The sequence below is a fragment of the Podarcis muralis genome, chromosome 1, assembly GCF_964188315.1.
Source record: "Podarcis muralis chromosome 1, rPodMur119.hap1.1, whole genome shotgun sequence".
NCBI classification, from domain to species: domain Eukaryota; kingdom Metazoa; phylum Chordata; class Lepidosauria; order Squamata; family Lacertidae; genus Podarcis; species Podarcis muralis.
Genome location: NC_135655.1, coordinates 74,780,576 through 74,800,921, shown reverse-complemented (window position 1 = coordinate 74,800,921; position 20,346 = coordinate 74,780,576). Strand labels below are relative to the sequence as shown.

At 41.5% G+C, this 20,346-nt stretch overlaps 1 protein-coding gene across 15 annotated transcripts in view; it reads left to right on the top strand.

The window, feature by feature from the left end:
- Positions 1–20,346, top strand: part of BRSK2 (BR serine/threonine kinase 2) — a 378,849-nt gene that overhangs the window by 292,691 nt on the left and 65,812 nt on the right. For all 15 annotated transcript variants that reach the window (XR_003707305.2, XM_077931510.1, XM_028734495.2 and 12 more), the window contains exons 6-10: positions 7,785–7,818; positions 9,644–9,712; positions 12,309–12,455; positions 17,555–17,586; positions 18,784–18,948. Coding sequence is in view for 14 of the 15 variants with exons in the window: in XM_077931510.1 (XP_077787636.1) it covers positions 7,785–7,818; positions 9,644–9,712; positions 12,309–12,455; positions 17,555–17,586; positions 18,784–18,948 (447 nt within the window). In the remaining variant the exon portion in view is untranslated. The remainder of the gene's footprint in view (positions 1–7,784; positions 7,819–9,643; positions 9,713–12,308; positions 12,456–17,554; positions 17,587–18,783; positions 18,949–20,346) is intronic.

Below are 20,346 nucleotides of genomic sequence, written 5' to 3'. Positions count from 1 at the left end.
TGCTTGACTGTCACCAGGGGGAAAGTCAGGATGGCTTTGTTACGATGAAGGTATCTGGCTGGGACATGGTAACTTTCTGTTTTGCCACAGACCCTGTGTTGACCTGGAATTAGCTGCAACTCTCCAATGGTTTGACTTCACCCCCAAAGGTGTGCTCTTCCATTGTTTCCCGAGACAGAAAGATGCCAACAAAGCTGCAGTGGTACAGCTGGTGCAATGATGGACTTCCCTTCCTTTCGTCCCCTGCTTTCCTTAGTTAGATCACAAGCCTCTTTGGATCAGGTCCTAAGACATCTTCAAGAAGTTTATAAATATGACTGTGATTTCACTGTCCCTTTCCACACCCCCTCCAGACTCAGGAATTACTGTAATGTATTCATAACTGCATTTACTTGGGTCCTTTGGATGAGAAACATGACAGTTAAATATACTTGAAGCTGGGTTGAATGTGTAGCACATACATGCCTTAGGATCATATCTGGTCTCCTTGTTGTGGCTGTTGCACTTTTTTTTTTTTTTTTTTCATTCTTAGAGTAAAGGGGCTTTGCTTGTTTGTATACATAGTTGCTCTGGAGCTACACACAATACATTGAATGCACATTATTCTTTTCCCACCCCAAGAATCCTGGGAACTATAGTTTATCCCTCACAGATTTAGTTTCTAGCACCCTTCACAAACTACAGTTCTCAGGATTCTTTAGGGGAAATGATGTACTTTAAATGCTTGGTGTATTCGCAGCCTGTGTCTATGATATGTATCACTCTCTCTGCTGCAGACAGACACACAAATGCATATTCATGTAAGTGGGGACTGGACTCATTTTAATCTAAGCCAATTCAAGTCCTGGCTATATAATGGCTATATAAAGGTAACTGCCCTTGTAGATGGAAAGGGGTTTTGCTTGGGGCTGTGGGATCTTGAAATGGCATGCAAAGGGTCTTCTGACATCAATGCATTGTGCAAATATATACCAAGTATCTCTAACTTCTCTTATGATATAATTAGTTATAATTTGGTTGTAAAATACATAAAATTGATGCAACAAGGTCCCGTTAAAAGATTCTCTGGCCAGCAAGGCCTGAGATTAACCACCAACAGAGAAGCAAGGTGAGCTAGGAGCCTCAGCTGGACAGCTCTGTGAGGCAAACATTCTCTTAAAAAAGTAAAGACTTGAGCAGGAGAACTTCCCAGAGGCTTGGGCCTCATGTTAATTAGCATTAGAGGTGCTATTTCCCTTCCAATCGCCAACATTCCTTAGGCCTGGAAATTGTAGAAGTGGTTATTGAGGGTTTTGACATTTTCTCACTTCCTTTTTGCTCATGCTAATCTCCTGGAAATTTAACTCCTCTCCCCCACTAGTTTTTTATTTTCAGTTTGCACAGTTACCACTTCTCCTTTTTTCTTATCATAGCTTGGGTGGGGGAATGAGTCCCCTGATATAAAGGAATTGCTGCGGGCAGCCAGGCTGATTGGGAAACAAGCTGTAGCACTAAGTCTCTGTGCTGCTTCACACAAAATCCCTCTGCTCAAAGTGAGCAGTAACTATGATGAAGTTGACACGTCTATGTGGTTTGTTTCCACCCTAAACCAAATCCTCAAAGAAGCATTCTCTACAGAATAACAATTATAAAAATGGTGTGGCTGGTGAGAGGTCCTTTACTAACTGTTTTTGTGCAGCAGTGTTTTGCATCAGTGCCTCTGTAGGGAATCCTTGCTCTCATTCAGCGGACCACGAATATATGGGAGAGATGAAATGATTTGTTCCAGTTTTATTCTGATACAGGTGGTGGTGTAGAACTGTACCAAAAGGGGTGCATCTGCACCACCTGGCGCCATTCCTCCCCTCTCCTGACATACTGTGAGCAGCTGGTAAACTCCCATGCATCATTGCAAGAGAGGCTTCTGATCAGGGCTCTATTTCTGTGTGTTTTTGTAGGGAAGTCAGTACCTCAGAGGCAGACTCTTGATTTTTTTAAACTGCTGTTGTGTTTGCCTAAGTTCAGATCACTTCAGTAAAATTAAATTTGTTATCTAAAACTGTAGCTGCCTTTCCATCCATAGAACCACAGAGTTCTATGGTTGGAACTCTGTACTGACTCCCCACCGCACTCCCACTATATTCCTCATTATGTTCAAGAAGATTGCCTGCTCAAAGGAAACATGGAAACCTTATTTAAGAACATAAGAACAGCCTGCTGGATCAGGCCAACAAATGGGGTCTCCATATAGAAAATCCACCGTGCAGATTGCACACTCTTTGGTTTTCTTCTCTGATGGCTCTGTACCTGGATCCAGCATCCCATTATCCCAGTGGCCAACCACTTGCCTGTGGGAAACCAGTGAACAGAACATGAAAGAGCACCCTCCCCTCGCATCATTTCCAGCTACCGGTATGGTATTCAGAAGCATTGCTGCTTCCAGCTGTGGAGGTATAGCACACCGTCTGCTGCTCTTTTTCATGTGTGAATTGTAAATGTTCACAGAGCAGCAGAGGAATGTACTTGGAAAAGAAGGGGCAAAGTAATCCAGATAGAAATGTACACTGGATCACTTCTGTAGGCATCGTACCAAAGTCAAGATGTTCCTCTACTCCCAGGCATTTGATGGGGTGAGATGGTGGCTTTAATGATTTTTAAAGATGATTTTCTCTTATGTTTTGTCTGCTGGGGTTATGTCACTTATTATTTTGTTGTATATTATTGCCTTGTTTTAATTTTTGTGTATTTTGATCTGCTGTAAGATGCCTTGAGACTTTATTTTTAGAAAGAAAGAAGCATTTCAGGAATTTTATAAATGAAACTAATAATAAACGAAACTAATAGGAAAAACAGAAATCATTGCCTGAATTGTAGCACCTTCAGTTCCCTACATTACAACTGTCCCTTTAGACATTTCCAAGCAGCTCTTTGCAGATCCAGAGGTCCTCTTTTTTTATATAGGTAAAGGCCCTGACAATAAGGTACATTGAAGATACATGTTTGCAACTGGAAGCTGTGCTTCAGATTTATCAATAAGTTCTGCATTGTTGTATTTTGGTAGGGTCTCTCCCATTTTTAAATGATCGTATGTTTTGTTTTGTATTTCACCTACCCATCTACCCACATTTACTGTAAGCCACACAGAGAATTTTATGTTATGGGGTGGCAAGACCACCTATTTAGTACTGCTGGTTTCCCATGTTGACATTTCTTGGACTTCTGAGATGATTCTGTGGAGGTGATCCCATAATAATGTGTGAACCAGATCTTCTATTTCCTGAACCCAAAAACTTGCATGTTCCAACTCAGTCTCATGTCCATTAAGTCCTGCTGCTGCTTTTTCTACATGGTGCTTAGAGAATAACTTGCACCTAAATATTAGTAAGACAAAGGAGATGGTGTTGGACTTCTGGAAGAAGAGAGGGGAACCTGCCCCATTGTATATTGGGGGGGGGGCTGTGTGGAGAGAGTATCCTCCTTTAAATTCCTGGGAGTTTATCTTAGTGAGGACTTCACTTGGAAAATCAACATAACTCAGGTGGTCAGAAAGGCCCAACAGAGACTCCATTTCCTCAGGGTCTTGCGAAAGAATAATGTTAAACAACAATTGACGAACTCCTTTTACCGGTCCACAATAGAAAGTGTCCTTTCATATTGTATCACAGTGTGGTATGCTGGCTTGACAGCCACAGACAGAAAGTCTCTACAGAGGTGGTGAATACAGCACATGATATCATGGGCTGTCCCTTGAGTCCGCTAGATGACATCACAAGGGATCATTGCCTTAGGAGAGCGAAGAAAAATTCTCAGGGATGACTCACACCCCGGCCACCACCTCTTTAATCTTCTACCCTCGGGCAGGAGATATAGAAGTATAATGAGCCGTACCAACAGGCTGAAAAATAGCTTCTATCCGTGGGCTGTTAGGTTGTTGACCGAAAAATAACATAGCGCAATTGACTTGCAAGATTGTGTGTTGTTCGATAAGCACACAGAGTGCAATGAGACTGAGTGTTTGGGGGAGAGGGAGGCTCATTTAATTTCATTGTACACAGGTTGTACAATGACAATAAACGTATTATTATTATTATTATTATTATTATTCTGTGGACATGGGGGTTTGGAAGGCATAGTTTACAGCAGAGAAGCTTTAAGCAGTAGGAAGCTGCTTAATCTGTCCCCAGCCTGCCAGTTTTCCTCTGCTGTGCTCTCTACCAGCTACTTTTCTGACCCATGCTTGGTATGCAGTTCCATCCTGAGAGTTACAGAATGGGACTGTGCCACCCAATCGTTATGCTTCATGCTCAAGCCAGGGCCTGCAGAATGGCATTTCAGAGTCCCACTGCTGTCTACGGAGTTTGCAACTGAGGGAAGACAACCTCCATCTCCCCGCAAAGAAAAAGAAAAACCCCGGAAAACAAGAAACATTCCTAATCCTCATGCCTCTTCCAATGTACCACAACAGAGGCCACTGGCGAAAACTGCTTCTTGATCTTGCTGAGTGATATTGTTATTGAAGACGCTGTGCAGATTGTAGCGTTACTGCCTGGAGATGCAGCAGAAAAGATGAGGATATGCCTAGGGGGAAGAGGCAGGGATAAAGTTGCTTAGATGCACATGCACTGAATAATTAGTGATAAGAGCCAAAGAAATATTCATGACTTTGTAGGAAGATAAATAGATTTTTGATTAAATTTGGATTTTCTTTTCTAAAGCAGTCAAAGCTGTTTGGTGATTGGCAGCATGGAAACGATTTTTCTGTGCATCCTAGTTGGCCTGAGGAACCCGTTTAGAGCTGTGAGCCAAGATAAAGCTGGAGATATACAGTTGCTGTGAATTGGCAGGAAATTTAGAGTGGATATGCCAAGAGCTCATGTTGCTGTCACAGCAGTTGAGGTGCAGCTGTTGAGTGGTCAGGTTAGCCTGATTTCTCTTTCCTATTTCTCCCTGACCCCCTGTTTCATCTGTATATAACATTAGCCACAGCATTTCTTTACTTCACCAGCAATTGAAAACACAAAACCCTTACTTTATTCTGTGTGGTTTAATGACCTTTTAAAACCTCACCTAGAAGATCTAATGACTGGGATCATACCCTTGGTTGAAAGTAATTGATTGCATGCTCCAGCAGGGACAATCCTTGCAGTGGGAGAAAGAATCCATTCATAGTACCATACTAGGTTGGTGGAGCTCAGGCCAGACACAGTGGTTTTGTCGTTAGGGCCCAAAGTAAGAATCATGCAAGAATACAATAATACCTGATTGCTTTTGAACATGAGGAATACATTGGCTGTGATGTGCAAGACCCATGAACTGGATCTCCCGTGTCTTTTCTTTTCTAAAAGCTGTGGCAAGGGACAATTTGAATTAGAGCTGCGACCCTGATGGAGGGGAACTCTTCCCCTCATTTCCCTGTCTTAAATTGCTTTCTCTTAAAGGGAATGTTATTCCCATGGGGGAGAAATATAAAGGTGCCATATTTCCCCTTCTTCAGTGCTACAGTCCCAGTCCAAAATCACACACACACACATTATGAGCAATTTGATTTTTTAAAAGTAGTTGGGATCTCTTGTATCTAATTTGGACCAAACACTCAGTGCCCTATATTTCTGTCCACACATCCTTTTGCCTGTATGAAATAGGAAGTTTCAGATAATTTGAATGTGTTTGTGTTGTTACTATGAAGTGAAGCTCTTCCTTTGGGACATTTCTTCCATAATAGTGATAGGAGGCATTTATGCTATACCAATAACATTCCAGTGAATTTGTGCAAGGATGTGGCACAGAGATACAAGCATAATGGTCTGAAGCTGGCATTATGCACTGTGTTATTATTTCATCCCATAATAATATATGCACAGTAATCACTTCCTGGTAATCTGCCATGTGATGGTAAAAAGAAAAAGTCTTGTTTGAAATCTGCATACATTATTAGAACTGTTTGGATCTCTCTTGCTTTGTCAGGCTGCTTCTAATGAAGGCTATAAAGCAAATGGCTACTGCTATATAATTTCCAGGATGCAAAATTATTACGTGGCAGGTTGGAATGAATAATTGATTTCAGGGAACTGTTTCTCAATTAGTTGCCAGGCAGGGAGCACAGCAGCAGACAGTGGTCTGAGCACATGTTATGTTGGTGGGGGTTGCTGCTGCTGCTGTCCAATTTTTCCCCCTCACTGCTTTGATGGGCCATATGTAGAAATCATGGATCAGCAAGCTCTTTTGACCAGTAAAAACGGGAAGAGCAGAAGAAATAGGCTTAATGATGGCTACGCAATACAATTCAAGAGCACAGCTATGTATTATTTAGAGCAAATATTCTCCAGCTTCCTCTTGGTGAAGAAGAAATTCTTTTAAGGCACTCTGAAGATAAGAAGCATAAAAGAAAGTGTATTGGTTAATGCATACAACAGTGCCATGCTTTGCTTCTGTATCAATCAAACACGTGGCCCAAAGGGAGGCAAATACTTTGGGCAGACAGGCATATAATAGACAGGAATACAGGAGGTAGACTGAAGCAAAGCAAGCCTAAGATCGTTAATATACTAGCTGGGTCCTGATGGAAAATCTGCTTGCTTCTCTCAGATATGCAGTGCCCAGACTAAAGGAAAACAGCAGATATGTCAGCTTTATAATAGCCCTTTGGTGTGTTTCTGGCTCCCTGGAGCCAGGATGGTTTGGGGCTGTTCTACAAGTGCCTCAATGCGAACTACCTGTAGCTCCCTCCTTCAGCCAGAGTCCCCAGTAAAACAGGAAGCTAGTGCTTAATCTGCAGGGCTCCCAGTCTAAGCACCACAGTACCCAACAGTGTCATCTCATGCCATAATATTTTAAGTGGAGGCATTTGAGGGATTTGCTGATGACAGTTTTAGGAACTTGTTAATTTGGATGTGCTCCTAGCTTGTTTCATGAGCAGAAATGAAATCTATTGTCAGAATAGTGAGGTATAATGACTTTTGGTTGATACTGACCTGTCTTTTGGCTATCGTGCTTTTTGGATATATAAATTTTGCCCATTTATTTTAGTACTTCACTGTACTATTAATATTGTTATGACCAAAAGCCTTCTATAATAAATGTGTATTAATTCAGCCATTCATTCATATTCAGCTGTGAGTCACTGGCTGACGACATCTGCCAGTTTTAAATGGTTAGTGACAACTTTCCTGTTCTTTCAGCCTATTTTTAATAATCTTACAGCAGCTGGGACAACTTTAGAATTTCCCTGATACTGCTTGAATGGTAGGTAGAGCTGGCTCTGAAAGCCCATACTTTCAACTACAACTACAACTAATCCAGAATGTGGCTGCCACACTGGTGACTGGGAGCAGCTGCTGGGATCATATGACACTGATCCTAAAGGATCTACATTGGCTCCTAGTACATTTCTGAGCACAATTCAAAGTGTTGGTGCTGATCTTTGAAGCCCTAAACGCCCTTAGCCCTGTATAGCTGAAGGAGCTTCTCCATCCCCATCATTCAACCCAGACACTGAGGTCCAGCTCTGAGGGCCTTCTAGTGGTTCCCTCAGTGCAAGAAGTGAGGCTACAGGGAACCAGGCAGAGGGCCTTCTCAGCAGTGGTGCCCTCCCTGTGGAATGCCCTCCCATCAGATGTCAAGGAGATAAAGAACTACACCACTTTTAGAGGACATCTGAAGTCAGCCCTGTATCAGGAGGTTTTTATTGTTTGACATTTTATTGTTTTTATATATGTTGGAAGCCATATTGTTATTATTATTCACATAATAAATAAAAACAAGGAGGAATTCAGTACTCACTGGATCATGGTTTTTTTTCCTTCCAGATCCCCGCATTATGCTTGTCCAGAAGTAATTCGGGTAAGTGAGCTTGAAATCCTTAAAATAATCATTTTTTTTCAACAGCAGCAGCAGCAGCAGCAGCAACAACAACAACAACAACAAAAACTTATTTCTCTCTTTTATAATTGGGTATCTCTGGATAGCCCTCCACTTACTTGTATTACCAAAGTATTAAATTTTCTCACATTGTCTGGTTATCTGAATAGTACAAGAGGTTTATAAAATTTCAGTATAAGGACATTCTTTGATCACTAACAGCCAGAGCAACAGTCCCCTGTGTTTACTTGCTTTTATTTTCCCATTCAAACTATTTTTTGAGCCATCTTCTGCCCTTTCAGTTTTCACCTAAGAAAGGTGAAACGTGCTACTCTTGGTGTGTCACTGGACAACAAGGGGATGCTACTATTGCAGCCCCTAGTGACTTGGTAAACAAAAGGTTCTGGTTCCCACCTGTCAGACTCAGGGGACAATTGTGAATTTAAGCTTCATAAAATCAATAGCAGGGAATTGACAGCTGATGTCATGATCTGGCAAATATGACTAATTCCGAGCCCCATAAAGAACCAACTGGGAGAGAAACAGTTTTTTCATATCCTCAAGGCATCTCTAACATTTCAGTTTTTGTGCTGATTCTTCAGACTTTTTCTTACACATGCCATTCCAATACATTCTCCTTGCCATCCTGTGGATCATAGACAAGGACAAGGACATACAATACTTCTTAATAAGAGTTCTCCAGACATTTTTCTTCATGTCATGGGGTAACTTTAAAAACGAACAAAATGCAGATAGTTGAATTGAAAATTAAAGTTTTCCTCTTTTAATCTTTTTTTTTTTAAAGTACTGCAGCCCTGCCCACATCTCAATGTTCAAAGGGGTTCAGAGTTCAGTGGCAGTCATAGCACAAGCCCTGACCAGCTCTGACAGCAAACTCACCTGGCTGCATGAGAGTTCCCAGTGGCTTAGTGTCAGCATGAGAGCCACTGGCAAATGAAAAGTTAGAAGTTAACTTTAAACTCCCTATTGTACCTTTTTAACCATGTCATTGTCTGCCCCATAGCAGATGTCACCTATGACATTCAGCCTGTGCAATATAATAACAGGTGTGGAGCAGGTGGGTTTGGTTTTGGGGGAACGATTTTACAGGCCAAATTGAGAGACATGCTTTGGCCCATGTGCCAAAGGTTCCTTGCCTACCTTCTGAGGGGTTGACATTGGATTCACAATAACCCTTTCATCCCTTCTCCCTTCTGTGTATGCACAATGTGCACCACAATACCCGAATCCATCCTCTGGAATGGGAGGTATGTGCATAACTTCCTATCCATCTCCGGCCTTCTCTCTCATCTCAGTGTTACATTACTGAAGATCTGTATACATGTCCACAGAATGGGAAAGGGCAAAGCAGCTCTAATGAACCCTAAGGCAATTCCTAAATGGGTGGGCACTATGCCCATGCTAACCTGGCTAGTGCCATATATAGATGCAATTTGTGAATGTGATATATTTACAGTGACTCAGAGGTCCTTAAACAGGGAAATTAATGCTCTATGCAGGGCAGAGTGACAGACAGGGAAAGCATAGACTTAAGCAGTATGGTTATGTTAAAATTGTTTGTTCTTTCAAAAGGTGGTCTTCTCTACTTCTTACTTGCCAAACTGTTCTAAATATACCCTATACTCATTGTGTGTAATTAAACATTTTTTGTAATATATGAGGTCTGTGTAATATATTGGTGTAGTTTGGAGAAAAAGAACGTTTCCTCCCACTGAATTCAAGGACACCTGGATAATTATTTATCTAACAACCTTCAGGTTAAATCTCCTATTTCCATATTGTACAGGGGGAGAAATATGATGGGAGAAAAGCAGACGTCTGGAGCTGTGGAGTCATTTTGTTTGCATTGTTAGTGGTGAGTCATTACCTTCACTATATAGGACAAGTACTGTATTTTTGCATTCATGATGGTCTATTGAATCATAATTTCAAAATGCCATGCTAAAAATGTTGCTGGAGGGCTCAGCACCCCTCTGAACATGTACCTACATATCTGTCATAGGCATGTATTAAGGCTGTGCATCTCATCTGGACAAATCCCAGATTCTGAACCAAACGGGGCTGACCTGGAATTTGTCCAGAGTGGATCAATGCAGGCCCAGATCAGTTCAGGGCTTGTTGGCAAAATCAAAAGCTGTCAAAAGCAGTGCGTGTGTACTAGCAAAGGAAATGAGAGACGTATTCTAAAGGAAGTGTCCAGACTATTGTGGAAAGTTGTCACTCGTATGTAATGGAGACAACAAGGTCATACAAATGGAATCAATAACACTTTCATCACATTCCGTTCATTAAATAGTAGATGAGTAGAGCACCCATTTATTAAAGACTCAGAAAGAAACAAAGTGAAACAAAATTTGAAGATAGTTTCCATAATATGTTTGATCCCTTTCCAGAGAAAGGGACATGTATTAGAAAGAATTATGTCGGTCTAATTAGATCATGAAATATAGCTGAAACAATTTGAGAAAAACAATGTCTGTCAAATTTCCCATTATCTAATCAATATTTCACTGAAATTGGGTTGGATATCTGTGTAATAAGAATAAGAATAATTTTATTATTTATATGCCGCCTCTCTGACTGGGGTGTCCCAGCAACTGTGGGCTGTTCCCAACAAGTTATTAAAAATATGTGTTTTCTTCACTTAGCTGTTAGGGAGAAAGACATGCATTATTATTATTTTTAAAAATGCATGCTTAACAAGATACACCTGACTTAAATCAGATAATTTCAGACTACTTACTAGCAAATCATATCATCACTAGGTGTAAATTAAGATATATTCTGTAGCACTAGACCTTCCATATGAAACCTTATACAACTACATTCAAATGTCAACATTGTTATAATTCATAAAAATAGTTACGGCATTAGGAGCTTTTAGTGGCTTAATAGTCAGAGGGTGTTCTTAGATTAATATATTGCTATAAACCTTATGCTATCAAAGGCTTTGTTTTGGAATTCAGCATTACACACTTACATGCAAGGCACCTTTGACTCAGTTTGGGGCCAGATTTAGCAATCCTGTGGATAACATGGGAAATTTGATAACCAATTTTCCCTCAATTTGCTTCTGCTATATTTCATAGCATACTGAAGGCAAGGCTAAGAGGTAACCCAGAGAGATTATTTGATGCGGAATATGTTTTTGAGAAAGCCATTACCATATTACCCAGTGGATTTTATATCCTCATTTTAGTCTAGTGGAGAAACTCATATTCATTGCGGTCTCTGCTCAGCTTGAACACTATGTGATCCAGCTATTTGGTTAGGAGCTGATGGTATCCTAGCTCTCTGAGCTGACTATTCTGAATAAAGACCTTTGAAAGAAAACCTTTGTCTTATGCGTGAACATAGGTCATATTCTGGTCAGTCACACTTCCTTCTGGCCTTTTGACATTTTGTAAGGTGGAAAAGTCTCCCATGCTAAACAGCCGTCTTTTAGTGTTTGGTGTAAATATGTCCAGAGGAGATTAGAACCAAGGAGCAGATAAACACATCTGCTGCTAAGAGTTTGCCCTGGAGGATTGCCAGCCGATCAAAGCCTTGAGTTGCAACTACAACTAAACAACTCAGCTGAAGTTAAGCAAATCTTTGTATCTATGGATAATTTTCTTGAAAACCATTCATGCTATGTTCTGTTCCTCATTGACTAATTAATATTCAAGATATTTATCTATGTTCCACCAAGTTTTATTTTCTATGCTGAAAAGGATAAAGGGATATGCTGCTTTCAGAATTGTTCTCTACCCAATCTGTGTTTTGGATCCATTATTTTAGGGCTAAACCACATGTGACAGAATTTGGGTTCTGTTGAGTAGCTAGTGATAGGATTCAACCATTTCTGGCACTACACATTCTTTAGGGCGCTAAGGCCATTCTGACGTGTTCAAGTGCTCTGTTATGACTAAATTAAGTTCAAACAAAGCTGTCCCTTTCTGTTGACATGATCTAGCTTGGCAGAAGTTCAACCTCTCCTACACTTCTCACACTCGGATCCCAGTCTAGAGCAGGGACCCCTCTTCTCATATGGACTGCTTATCAGAAAAATACTCTTCAGTTAATAGCCTGCATTGTGACTAACCTCATATGTAGTTTGGGCCCGAATGTCTCCTCATTTCTCTCCTCTGTTCTGTCATTGCTTGTGTTCAACACCCATTTACCTTTCTTCCTTCCAGTGGCAGAGCTTCATGCTCCGGCACTGGGGGTGGAGAGCAGGCAGGGGCGGAGCGGGGCTAGCACGCGTCTTGGGGGCATGGCGTGCCAGCCACAGTGGCCTGGCATGCTGCCTGTAGGGGCGTGGCGCCCAGCGCAGGCAGGGTGTGCAGCACGATGGCACCGTACCGGGATCGTGTTGCCGAGGGCAGTACGCTCCCCCCACACTCCTCTTCCTCTGCCACTGCGTCCTTCCTCTACTACTTTTCTCTTTTTCCTCTGTCATGCTGTTCCAGGGTGCCCTACCATTCGATGACGATAACTTGCGGCAGCTGCTAGAGAAAGTGAAACGTGGTGTGTTCCATATGCCACATTTCATCCCGCCAGATTGTCAAAATCTCTTGCGGGGGATGATTGAAGTGGATGCCTCGAAACGGCTGACGGTAAGAAGGCATTCACTGTAGATCTCGTGACTTCTGCTTTCCACTCATCACCTCCACTTCTAAAAGTTGTGCGTTTTTATTGAATGTCAGAGCTCTGCACAAACATAAAATTTCATACTGTGGCCACTGATGCTTGGGATGCTGCTGTTGAAATGAGGGTTGCGATGGGATAGGTCTCACAGGGTGGCCATCAAATAGAACATCCTTTTGTTGTACTTTACAAAGGTAAACTGATGGATGTGATAGCAGGAGCTCTAGTGATGGTGCAAGTAAACTGATAATGAGCTGGGTCTCATGTTGTTGCAGTTTGGGCTCAGCTTGCAAACAGATTGCAGAGTTTGCCATTATATGTTTGCCATTACAAAGCCTCCATTTATGAATTTTGGCACCATTGGTATTTGGGCCCAGACTTTGTTGCTTGCATATGTCTAGATTTTCTCTCCTGTGTTTTCTGAGAAGTTTCACCTTGGTACTTTTTGCAGAGGAACTGTGTCAGTGTTGCATGGGAACATTTTGTGTGTATACTATGCTAATATTGTAAGTTTAAATAATTTTGAAAAGCAGGACTTCTAATATAATTTGTGACATTTCTTGCATTTTGGTATGAGCAACATATACGGTATATAGGAGCCGGCAATGATTTAGTAGATAATAATGAGCTCACAGATTCCTTCTGCATGGGAGTATGTATGAAAAAATGTAAATCTGAAACTCCTCTCAGAACTTCATTCTGTTAAAATATTTATAAATCACAACTTGGATCATTGTTTGACTTTTCCACAGAAGACAGCATTCTATTAGGTCAATCTGCATTAAATGAAATGATGATTTAATGGCGTGAGCCCCACACCCCCCCAGACACACATCTGCTAGAGGTGGAAACAAAACCCTCACCTCATTGCATAGTAATTGCCTATCTTTCAGTTCCACTTATTATCATTCTAGGTTGCATGCAGCTTAGTGAGCAACTCATAATATCCTAGATCCATCACAATCTAGGTGTTGCTGAGTTCCCTCTGATTTCCCACCTTACTCCAATACACAGATATTATGTGGGTATGCTTGTGTTTCAAAGAGCAGTGTGTGTGTTTTGCAAAAAGTATTGCATCCTGTTGTGCATTCATTTACAACCATTAATTTACATAAACTACTGTCAATTTTCAGTGCTCCATTGTCATTATTGATTCTTGGGTCATTACAAAGCCTGCTATCTAACTGAGGGCTTATCCACACTTACCTTTCCTCTGTTCTTTCCAGGCATGGTCTGCTATTTAAAGCATCCTCTTTTTTCTTTTCTTTTTCTTTTTCCTTTTCCTCTGGAGCTATCCCCATGAAAGCCCACTCTTTACAGCTTGATTGGAGCAAATGGCAGTCTGCTGAAAACCCGAATTGATGCTTGTTCCAATTTAGCTTTAAAGAACGAGTTTTCCCAAGGAAAGCTTAGGGCAAAAAAGTGTAACAGTGCAGACCTGTGCCTGGAAAGAACGGGACAAAAAGTAAATGTGGATAAGCCCTGTAGTAATTCAGAGTATTTGCCTTCCACAGTGACGGATCACAAGCTCTGTGCGACTTGAGAAGTTGCATATGCTTTTATTTTCATCTCTAATGTGGAGATGAACAATTTTGGGATCTTCCCGAAAAAGCTGCAGAACTATATTCCTTGTTCCCTCCTCTAATATTAAAAATGGAACTTCCACTGTGGGTTTGCCTATAGAGCTTGTTTTTATAATGCATAATGGGGCCATGTGATATAGCAGGGGTAGCCAGCATTCCACCCTGCAGAAGTTGGACTCCCATAACCCTCAATCAGCATGGCCGATAGTATTGGATTTTGGAAGCTGTAATTTGACAATATCTGGGCTACACTTCCTCTGATATATGGAAATGGGATTTTTAAAGCTTCTTTCCAAAATGGCATTAAACGTAGCAAGCAGTAGTTAGAACAGAGAGGAAAACCTCTTGGGGAAGCCTGTTAAATGCCATTGTCACTTAAACACATTTAAATACCATGTTTTAAATGAAGGTAGAAGGAGTGAGATTAACTCCCACTGTGGATCACCTTCTCTAGCTCTGCAGAGCAAAAAGCCTACCGTCTACTCCTTGTCAAAACCAATTGCCCTCCTGTAACCCTTCCTTGTCACTTTAAAGTAGACGAAAAGTAACAAAGCATTAATTAATTACACCATCTTTTTTAAAAAAATAAAAATAAAAGGCAGTGGGCATGTTGGCAGCAGCAAGCAAGGAATGTATGATATCATCATAATATTTCAATGCAATTAAATTGGAATAAGAATAGAGACTGATTTTATAGCACATATTCCATATCCCCAAATGGAAAACCTGAAAATGGTTTCTGAGTGAGATTTTTAGAAACTAGCACTACGGCTGCATTTTTAAGGCTAGTTTCTGACCAAGTCCTCTTTAGCCCTACAATGTTTAGCTTGAAGTGGCAAGAGCAACAGAAACACAACAGACTTCCATTTGATATCCTTATATGAAGGGTCAAATTGTCTCAGTCTTGGCTGCAGCCATGACCTTGCAGGCTCTTCTGACTTGGGAAATACTGAAAATGCTCTGGCTTGGAAACTGTCGCCTTAGCAATTGTATTGTATCTTCAGAATTGACCCAAGAAGGCATTGGCCTTGCAATGGACAGAGAAGGCAGTTCCCACCTCAGCAAATGGAGCCCAGAAATGCTGGCTCCCCTCTCCCCATAACCTCTGTGTGTGCCAGCATGAGAGAAAGAAGAGTGTGCCAGTGTCAGGTGTCTCTCTGTGTTAGGTATGTTATGTGACATGTGAGTTAAAGGAGTGTGATTGTTTGTTTATCTGGCCCTGCCCTCCTTAGCTGCCCTTCCTTCTTCCTCACTAGCTCCAATGCATGATAGCTGCAACTGTAGGAAGGCTTCAGAATGAAGCCAACATGGACATGCCTTAGCCTTTTCATCTGTACCAAGGGCCACCAACATTTTTTTGGACCAGGGGACACATTCTGATTTTTGAGAGAGTGCTGGGGGTGCCCATCACAAAATGACTGCCATTGGGGGGTGGGCATGGCATAACACAAAATTAGAGGGAGCACTGTCATGGTGAAGCTCTTTCCAATATTGGATTTCCATACAAGAAAAGGCTTTACCTGTTGAATATCTGTCTAGAAATTAAGGCAGAAGTAGAAAATGTGCATTAAGGGGGAAGGGGAAACAGCAGCTCTTTACAACCCTAGAGATTACTTTTTACCTATGATCCATTTGCACAAAGTGTTTAATTGGGCTGGTGGGCTATACTGGTTTCTGAACACACAAAAGGGCTACTTGACTCATGTGGCTTAGGGCTGCATGGACCTATGCTACTGATTGGTAAAGTGCTTGGGAGAGGGGAGGGGAGGTAGGCTGAAGCTGTCAAGCCAGAGACTTGGAATGCAGCTAGCTGTTCCATTACTCTAGAGGCGACCACTATAAGACTGTGGGAAGCCCACACCCGTAGTCCTAGGGAATCCATAAGTGGGTGTTGGAAGCAGAGAAAAAGAATTAGGGTGGGTTCCCCAAGGCTACTAACCAACCTTACAGGATCGGCACTGTAGCTGGGGACCACTCTACCATTACAGTTGCCTTACTCTCCCTAACACTAAAACTCTAGCTTTTACAAGGTGAGCTAGTTTGGAGCAGCAAGCCTAACTTTTCCCTTTACTATCGAAAATAGAGGAAACTTAAGATTTTCTTACCCACTTTCAACTTTTACTGTTCAAAATTCTGTTCCTTGTGCTTTTGATTTTGGTAAACCCCTGTCACAGTCACACCAAATAAGCTGCCTCATTAAAACAAAAAAGAAGTCTGTTTGGAGCGTTCCAATATGATTGTTATATAATGTACAGAAGCCCCTGATTCCCCTGCTTCTCTCGGCCTCAAAGCAGTCTTCCCTCAGCCTGTTGTGTTCCTTCACGTAGCTATGCACATGTTTTGGCTCTCCAGTTCTCATTAGTCTGGAAATGAAGTGGAAAGTAATGAGAGCAGGACAGCTGCCTCAGTTCTTCCCGGCCAGTTTTAATGGACCTCTGATCCCTTGCTTCAGCCAATGGGGTTTCTAAGTCGTTCCAGTTCTCTGCCCTTCTCTAGGTCACACATAGTTTCAGCCCCTATGCATACTGCACACTTGTGAGCTCAGCAGTTTGATTTGAGGCATATTCACTTGGAATCGTCATCCAGCAAACGGTCTCTTCTGTTAGCCAGCTGTTAGTTTGAATAGCACTGGATGAGGCAGAGCAAGAATTATGTTTCTGTAGCCTTCATGATTAAAAGTAATTTTGCATATCGTGTTTGGTTGATTTTGATGCTGTAAGAATACATCCAGCATGTGACTTCTGCACATGGTCTACAACTCCTGCTGCAGTTCTATTTAGCACAGTTTGTTTAGAATTGAAGACTTTAGCCCCACAGTATTTCAGTCCTTGGACTCACTGGGTTCTCATTCGGTCTTTGCCTCTGTGTCTTTAATAAAGCCATGAATCTCATGCAAGCTCTGGCATATCTTTCCCTTCCTCAGCCTTCAGTGGACAGAGGTAGAAGGGCAAGAAAAATTACACCATGATGCAGAGCAATAGGCCAGAACTGTATTGTGCACCCTTGAAGAGAATAGGGGGGATGGAGAACAGATGTGGGGAATGGAGTCAGGCAAGCTACCAGCCTTCTTGGTGTGACATGTAACGTGATGTCTCCAAATGATGCCAATTTTTGAAAAATTGGTTCCTGTAACCTAGATGATTTGACTGAGAAATGTTTGGTGCTGAGGTTCTAGGCTTGTCACTTAAAAACACCCCCCCCCCCCTTTGCATGCAATCCAGACCAATTTCTGGTAGTAAGCTTTGTCCTGCAGCTATTTTCACCTGTAATATGTTGCAGCTTGAGGATGAGGGGCAACTGGCACAGGTGTGTATAAAAAGAATGATTAGTGTAGTCACAGCATCCTGCCATAGGAATTGAGACAGGGACTCTTCTGTAGAGATAACACCTCTGGTGCTCTGACCAAATTGCAATGCTCAATAGCATAACGTATGTACCTGTTATTTTGAGTTTACTCATTTCTTTTGTTTGCTCTTTTCTTGTAGCTAGAACACATTCAGAAGCACATATGGTATATGTAAGTAACTTTTTGTTGATATTTGGAAAGACATATTAAAGTCACTGCTTTTCAGGGAAGCTACAAAATTGTACATAGCTTCTGTACCATGTCTGCATTGTGGGCAACCATGAGCTCAGCAGAAAATAATAGAGGCCCACCATTGTCCATGCTCACTGATTAGATTAGTACTGTTACAGATTCCTGTGCACGCTACACTATTTTGGATATACCTGAATACAATCAATCATAAGATCCATTTTTAAAATCACAGGGGAAATATATGGGTTTCTTTCCGGCATTCATGGGTGCTCAAAACATATCTGAAGCATCCCTAACCTGGATGGTTAAGTCCAGTCAAACTTGACTATGGGATGTGGTGCTCATCTCGCTTCAGGCCAAGGGAGCCAGCATTTGTCCGCAGACGGTTTTCCGAATCATGTGGCCAGTATGACTAAACTGCTTCTGGCGCAACAGGACACCTTGACGAGTGCCAGAGCACATGGAAACACTGTTTACCTGCAAACAAAAGTCTTTCCCAGTCACACCCAGGTTGCCTATACCTGAAAAATGAGCCTTATTTTTAAGACATCAGTATCTGTTAGTGTGAATGTGTGTGTACCTGCTGTTGCCATGACTGATAGCAGTGGCAACATTCAGGAGGTAAAACGGGTCAGCTAGACTGAAATGTTATGACACATCAAGTACAGGAATGACAGCTAACAGCTGAACAAGACATTGCACTTGGGTTCCATTCGTAATATAGATAGTGAATTCTGCTTCATAGAGTACTTATGAATAAGATTTTGTTTTGTATTAAATTAAAGTGGCAGTATGCTAAAAATAGAAATCCCTTAAAACAGGTTGGTAACTGTGATTCTTGAATGCACATTCCTGGGGATCTTCATTGCTCATAGTAAATATTTTACCTAGATGCTTGATCAATCTGTGCTGCTAAAAATCCATGTCTTGCAACTATCCTTCATAGCTTAACCCACAGTTGCATATTTACTTGAAAATGCATTTACTGGAATGGATGGGACTTATTTCCATGTATGAAGTTACTATTCAGTGGATCTGCAAGGTATTCATTGTATTAATATCCTTTTAAATTATGAAGATAGAAGAAGTCTGTTCTTAGGAAGACAGACGGCTTTTCATAGCCTTGTTATTAAAATGCTACCATGTTTTATTTTTTCTCTATTTCCTTTTCTGCAGAGGGGGTAAGAATGAGCCAGAACCAGAACAACCAATTCCTCGAAAGGTGCAGATTCGCTCTCTCCCTTCCTTGGAGGACATTGATCCTGATGTTTTAGAGAGCATGCACTCGTTAGGTTGCTTTCGTGACAGAAATAAACTCTTACAGGACCTGCTAACAGAAGAGTAAGCATTCAGTGTTTGCTTAACATAGGCTTGATGGGTATATGGGAACAGTCACCAAAAACCATGGAAGGCATGATTTATTTAGCTATTGCAGGTTTCTGTTAAAAGGCAAACTTTGCTACATGCAGCATTTCTTTTTCCTGCAGCAGCCATGGCAGATCTTCTTTTCTGCTCATCTGTTAAATAGGGTCTGTGACATAATGTTACCCTGGTGCATGGGCCATGTATATTAAGATGAGCCAATAATAATTTTTCAGCAGATTGAGATACAAAAGAACTTCCTTGTGTTAAATCAGACTTGCCACCCACACAGTTCAGTGTTATCTATATTATCTATCTATCTATCTATCTAATCAAGAGGAATCTCTTGAGGGTCACTAGGAGCTGATGCAATTCTGGCAGATACTGCTAAAACTACTACCAGTAGTAGTAGTAATAATATTCAACATCAGTATACCGTTTGGACTACTGTAATGCGCTCTACATGGGGCTACCTTCAAGGGTGACCCGGAAACTACAACTAATCCAGAATGCAGCACCTAGACTGGTGACTGGGAGTGGCTGCTGAGACCATATAACACTGGTCCTGAAAGACCTACATGGCTCCCAGTATGTTTCCAAGCACAATTCAAAGTGTTGGTGCTGACCTTTAAAGCCCTAAACAGCCTTGGTCCTGTATACCTGAAGGAGCGTCTCCACCCCCATCGTTCAGCCCGGACACTGAGATCCAGCGCCGAGGGCCTTGTGGCAGTTCCCTCACTGTGAGAAGTGAGATTACAGGGAACCAGGCAGAGGGCCTTCTCCGTAGTGGCGCCTGTCTTGTGGAACACCCTCCCATCCCATCAGATGTCATGGAAATAAACAACTATCTGACTTTTATAAGGCATCTGAAAGCAGCCCTGTTTAGGGAAGTTTTTAATGTTTGATCTTTTATCATGTTTTTAGTATTCTGTTGGGAGCCGCCCAGAGTGGCTGGGGTATAAATAATAAAGTATTATTATTATTATTATTATTATTATTATTATTATTATTATTTGTACAAAGTGCTTCATATGCATTATTTAGTTGTAGTACAACAATCCTGTAGGGTAGCTCAGTATAATTATCTCCCATCTTGCAGGTGGTGGGAAGTGAGGGGCTGAAGCTGACAAACAGTGATCTGTCTAAGGCCACCTAGTGAGTTCACAGCAGAAGCAAGATTCAAATGAGGGCCTTCTTGATTCATAGCTCAGCCTCTTATTTATTTATTCGGACTATTTTTTACCTTGGCTACTAACCAAAGTTATTGAGACAGCTCCTGATATTTTTAAAAATACAGCAAAATAGACAAGAGTTGCCACCTGCATAATCGCAGAAAAGCATATAGAAACTTCTTCTGGCTCAGGAATGGTCGCCAGA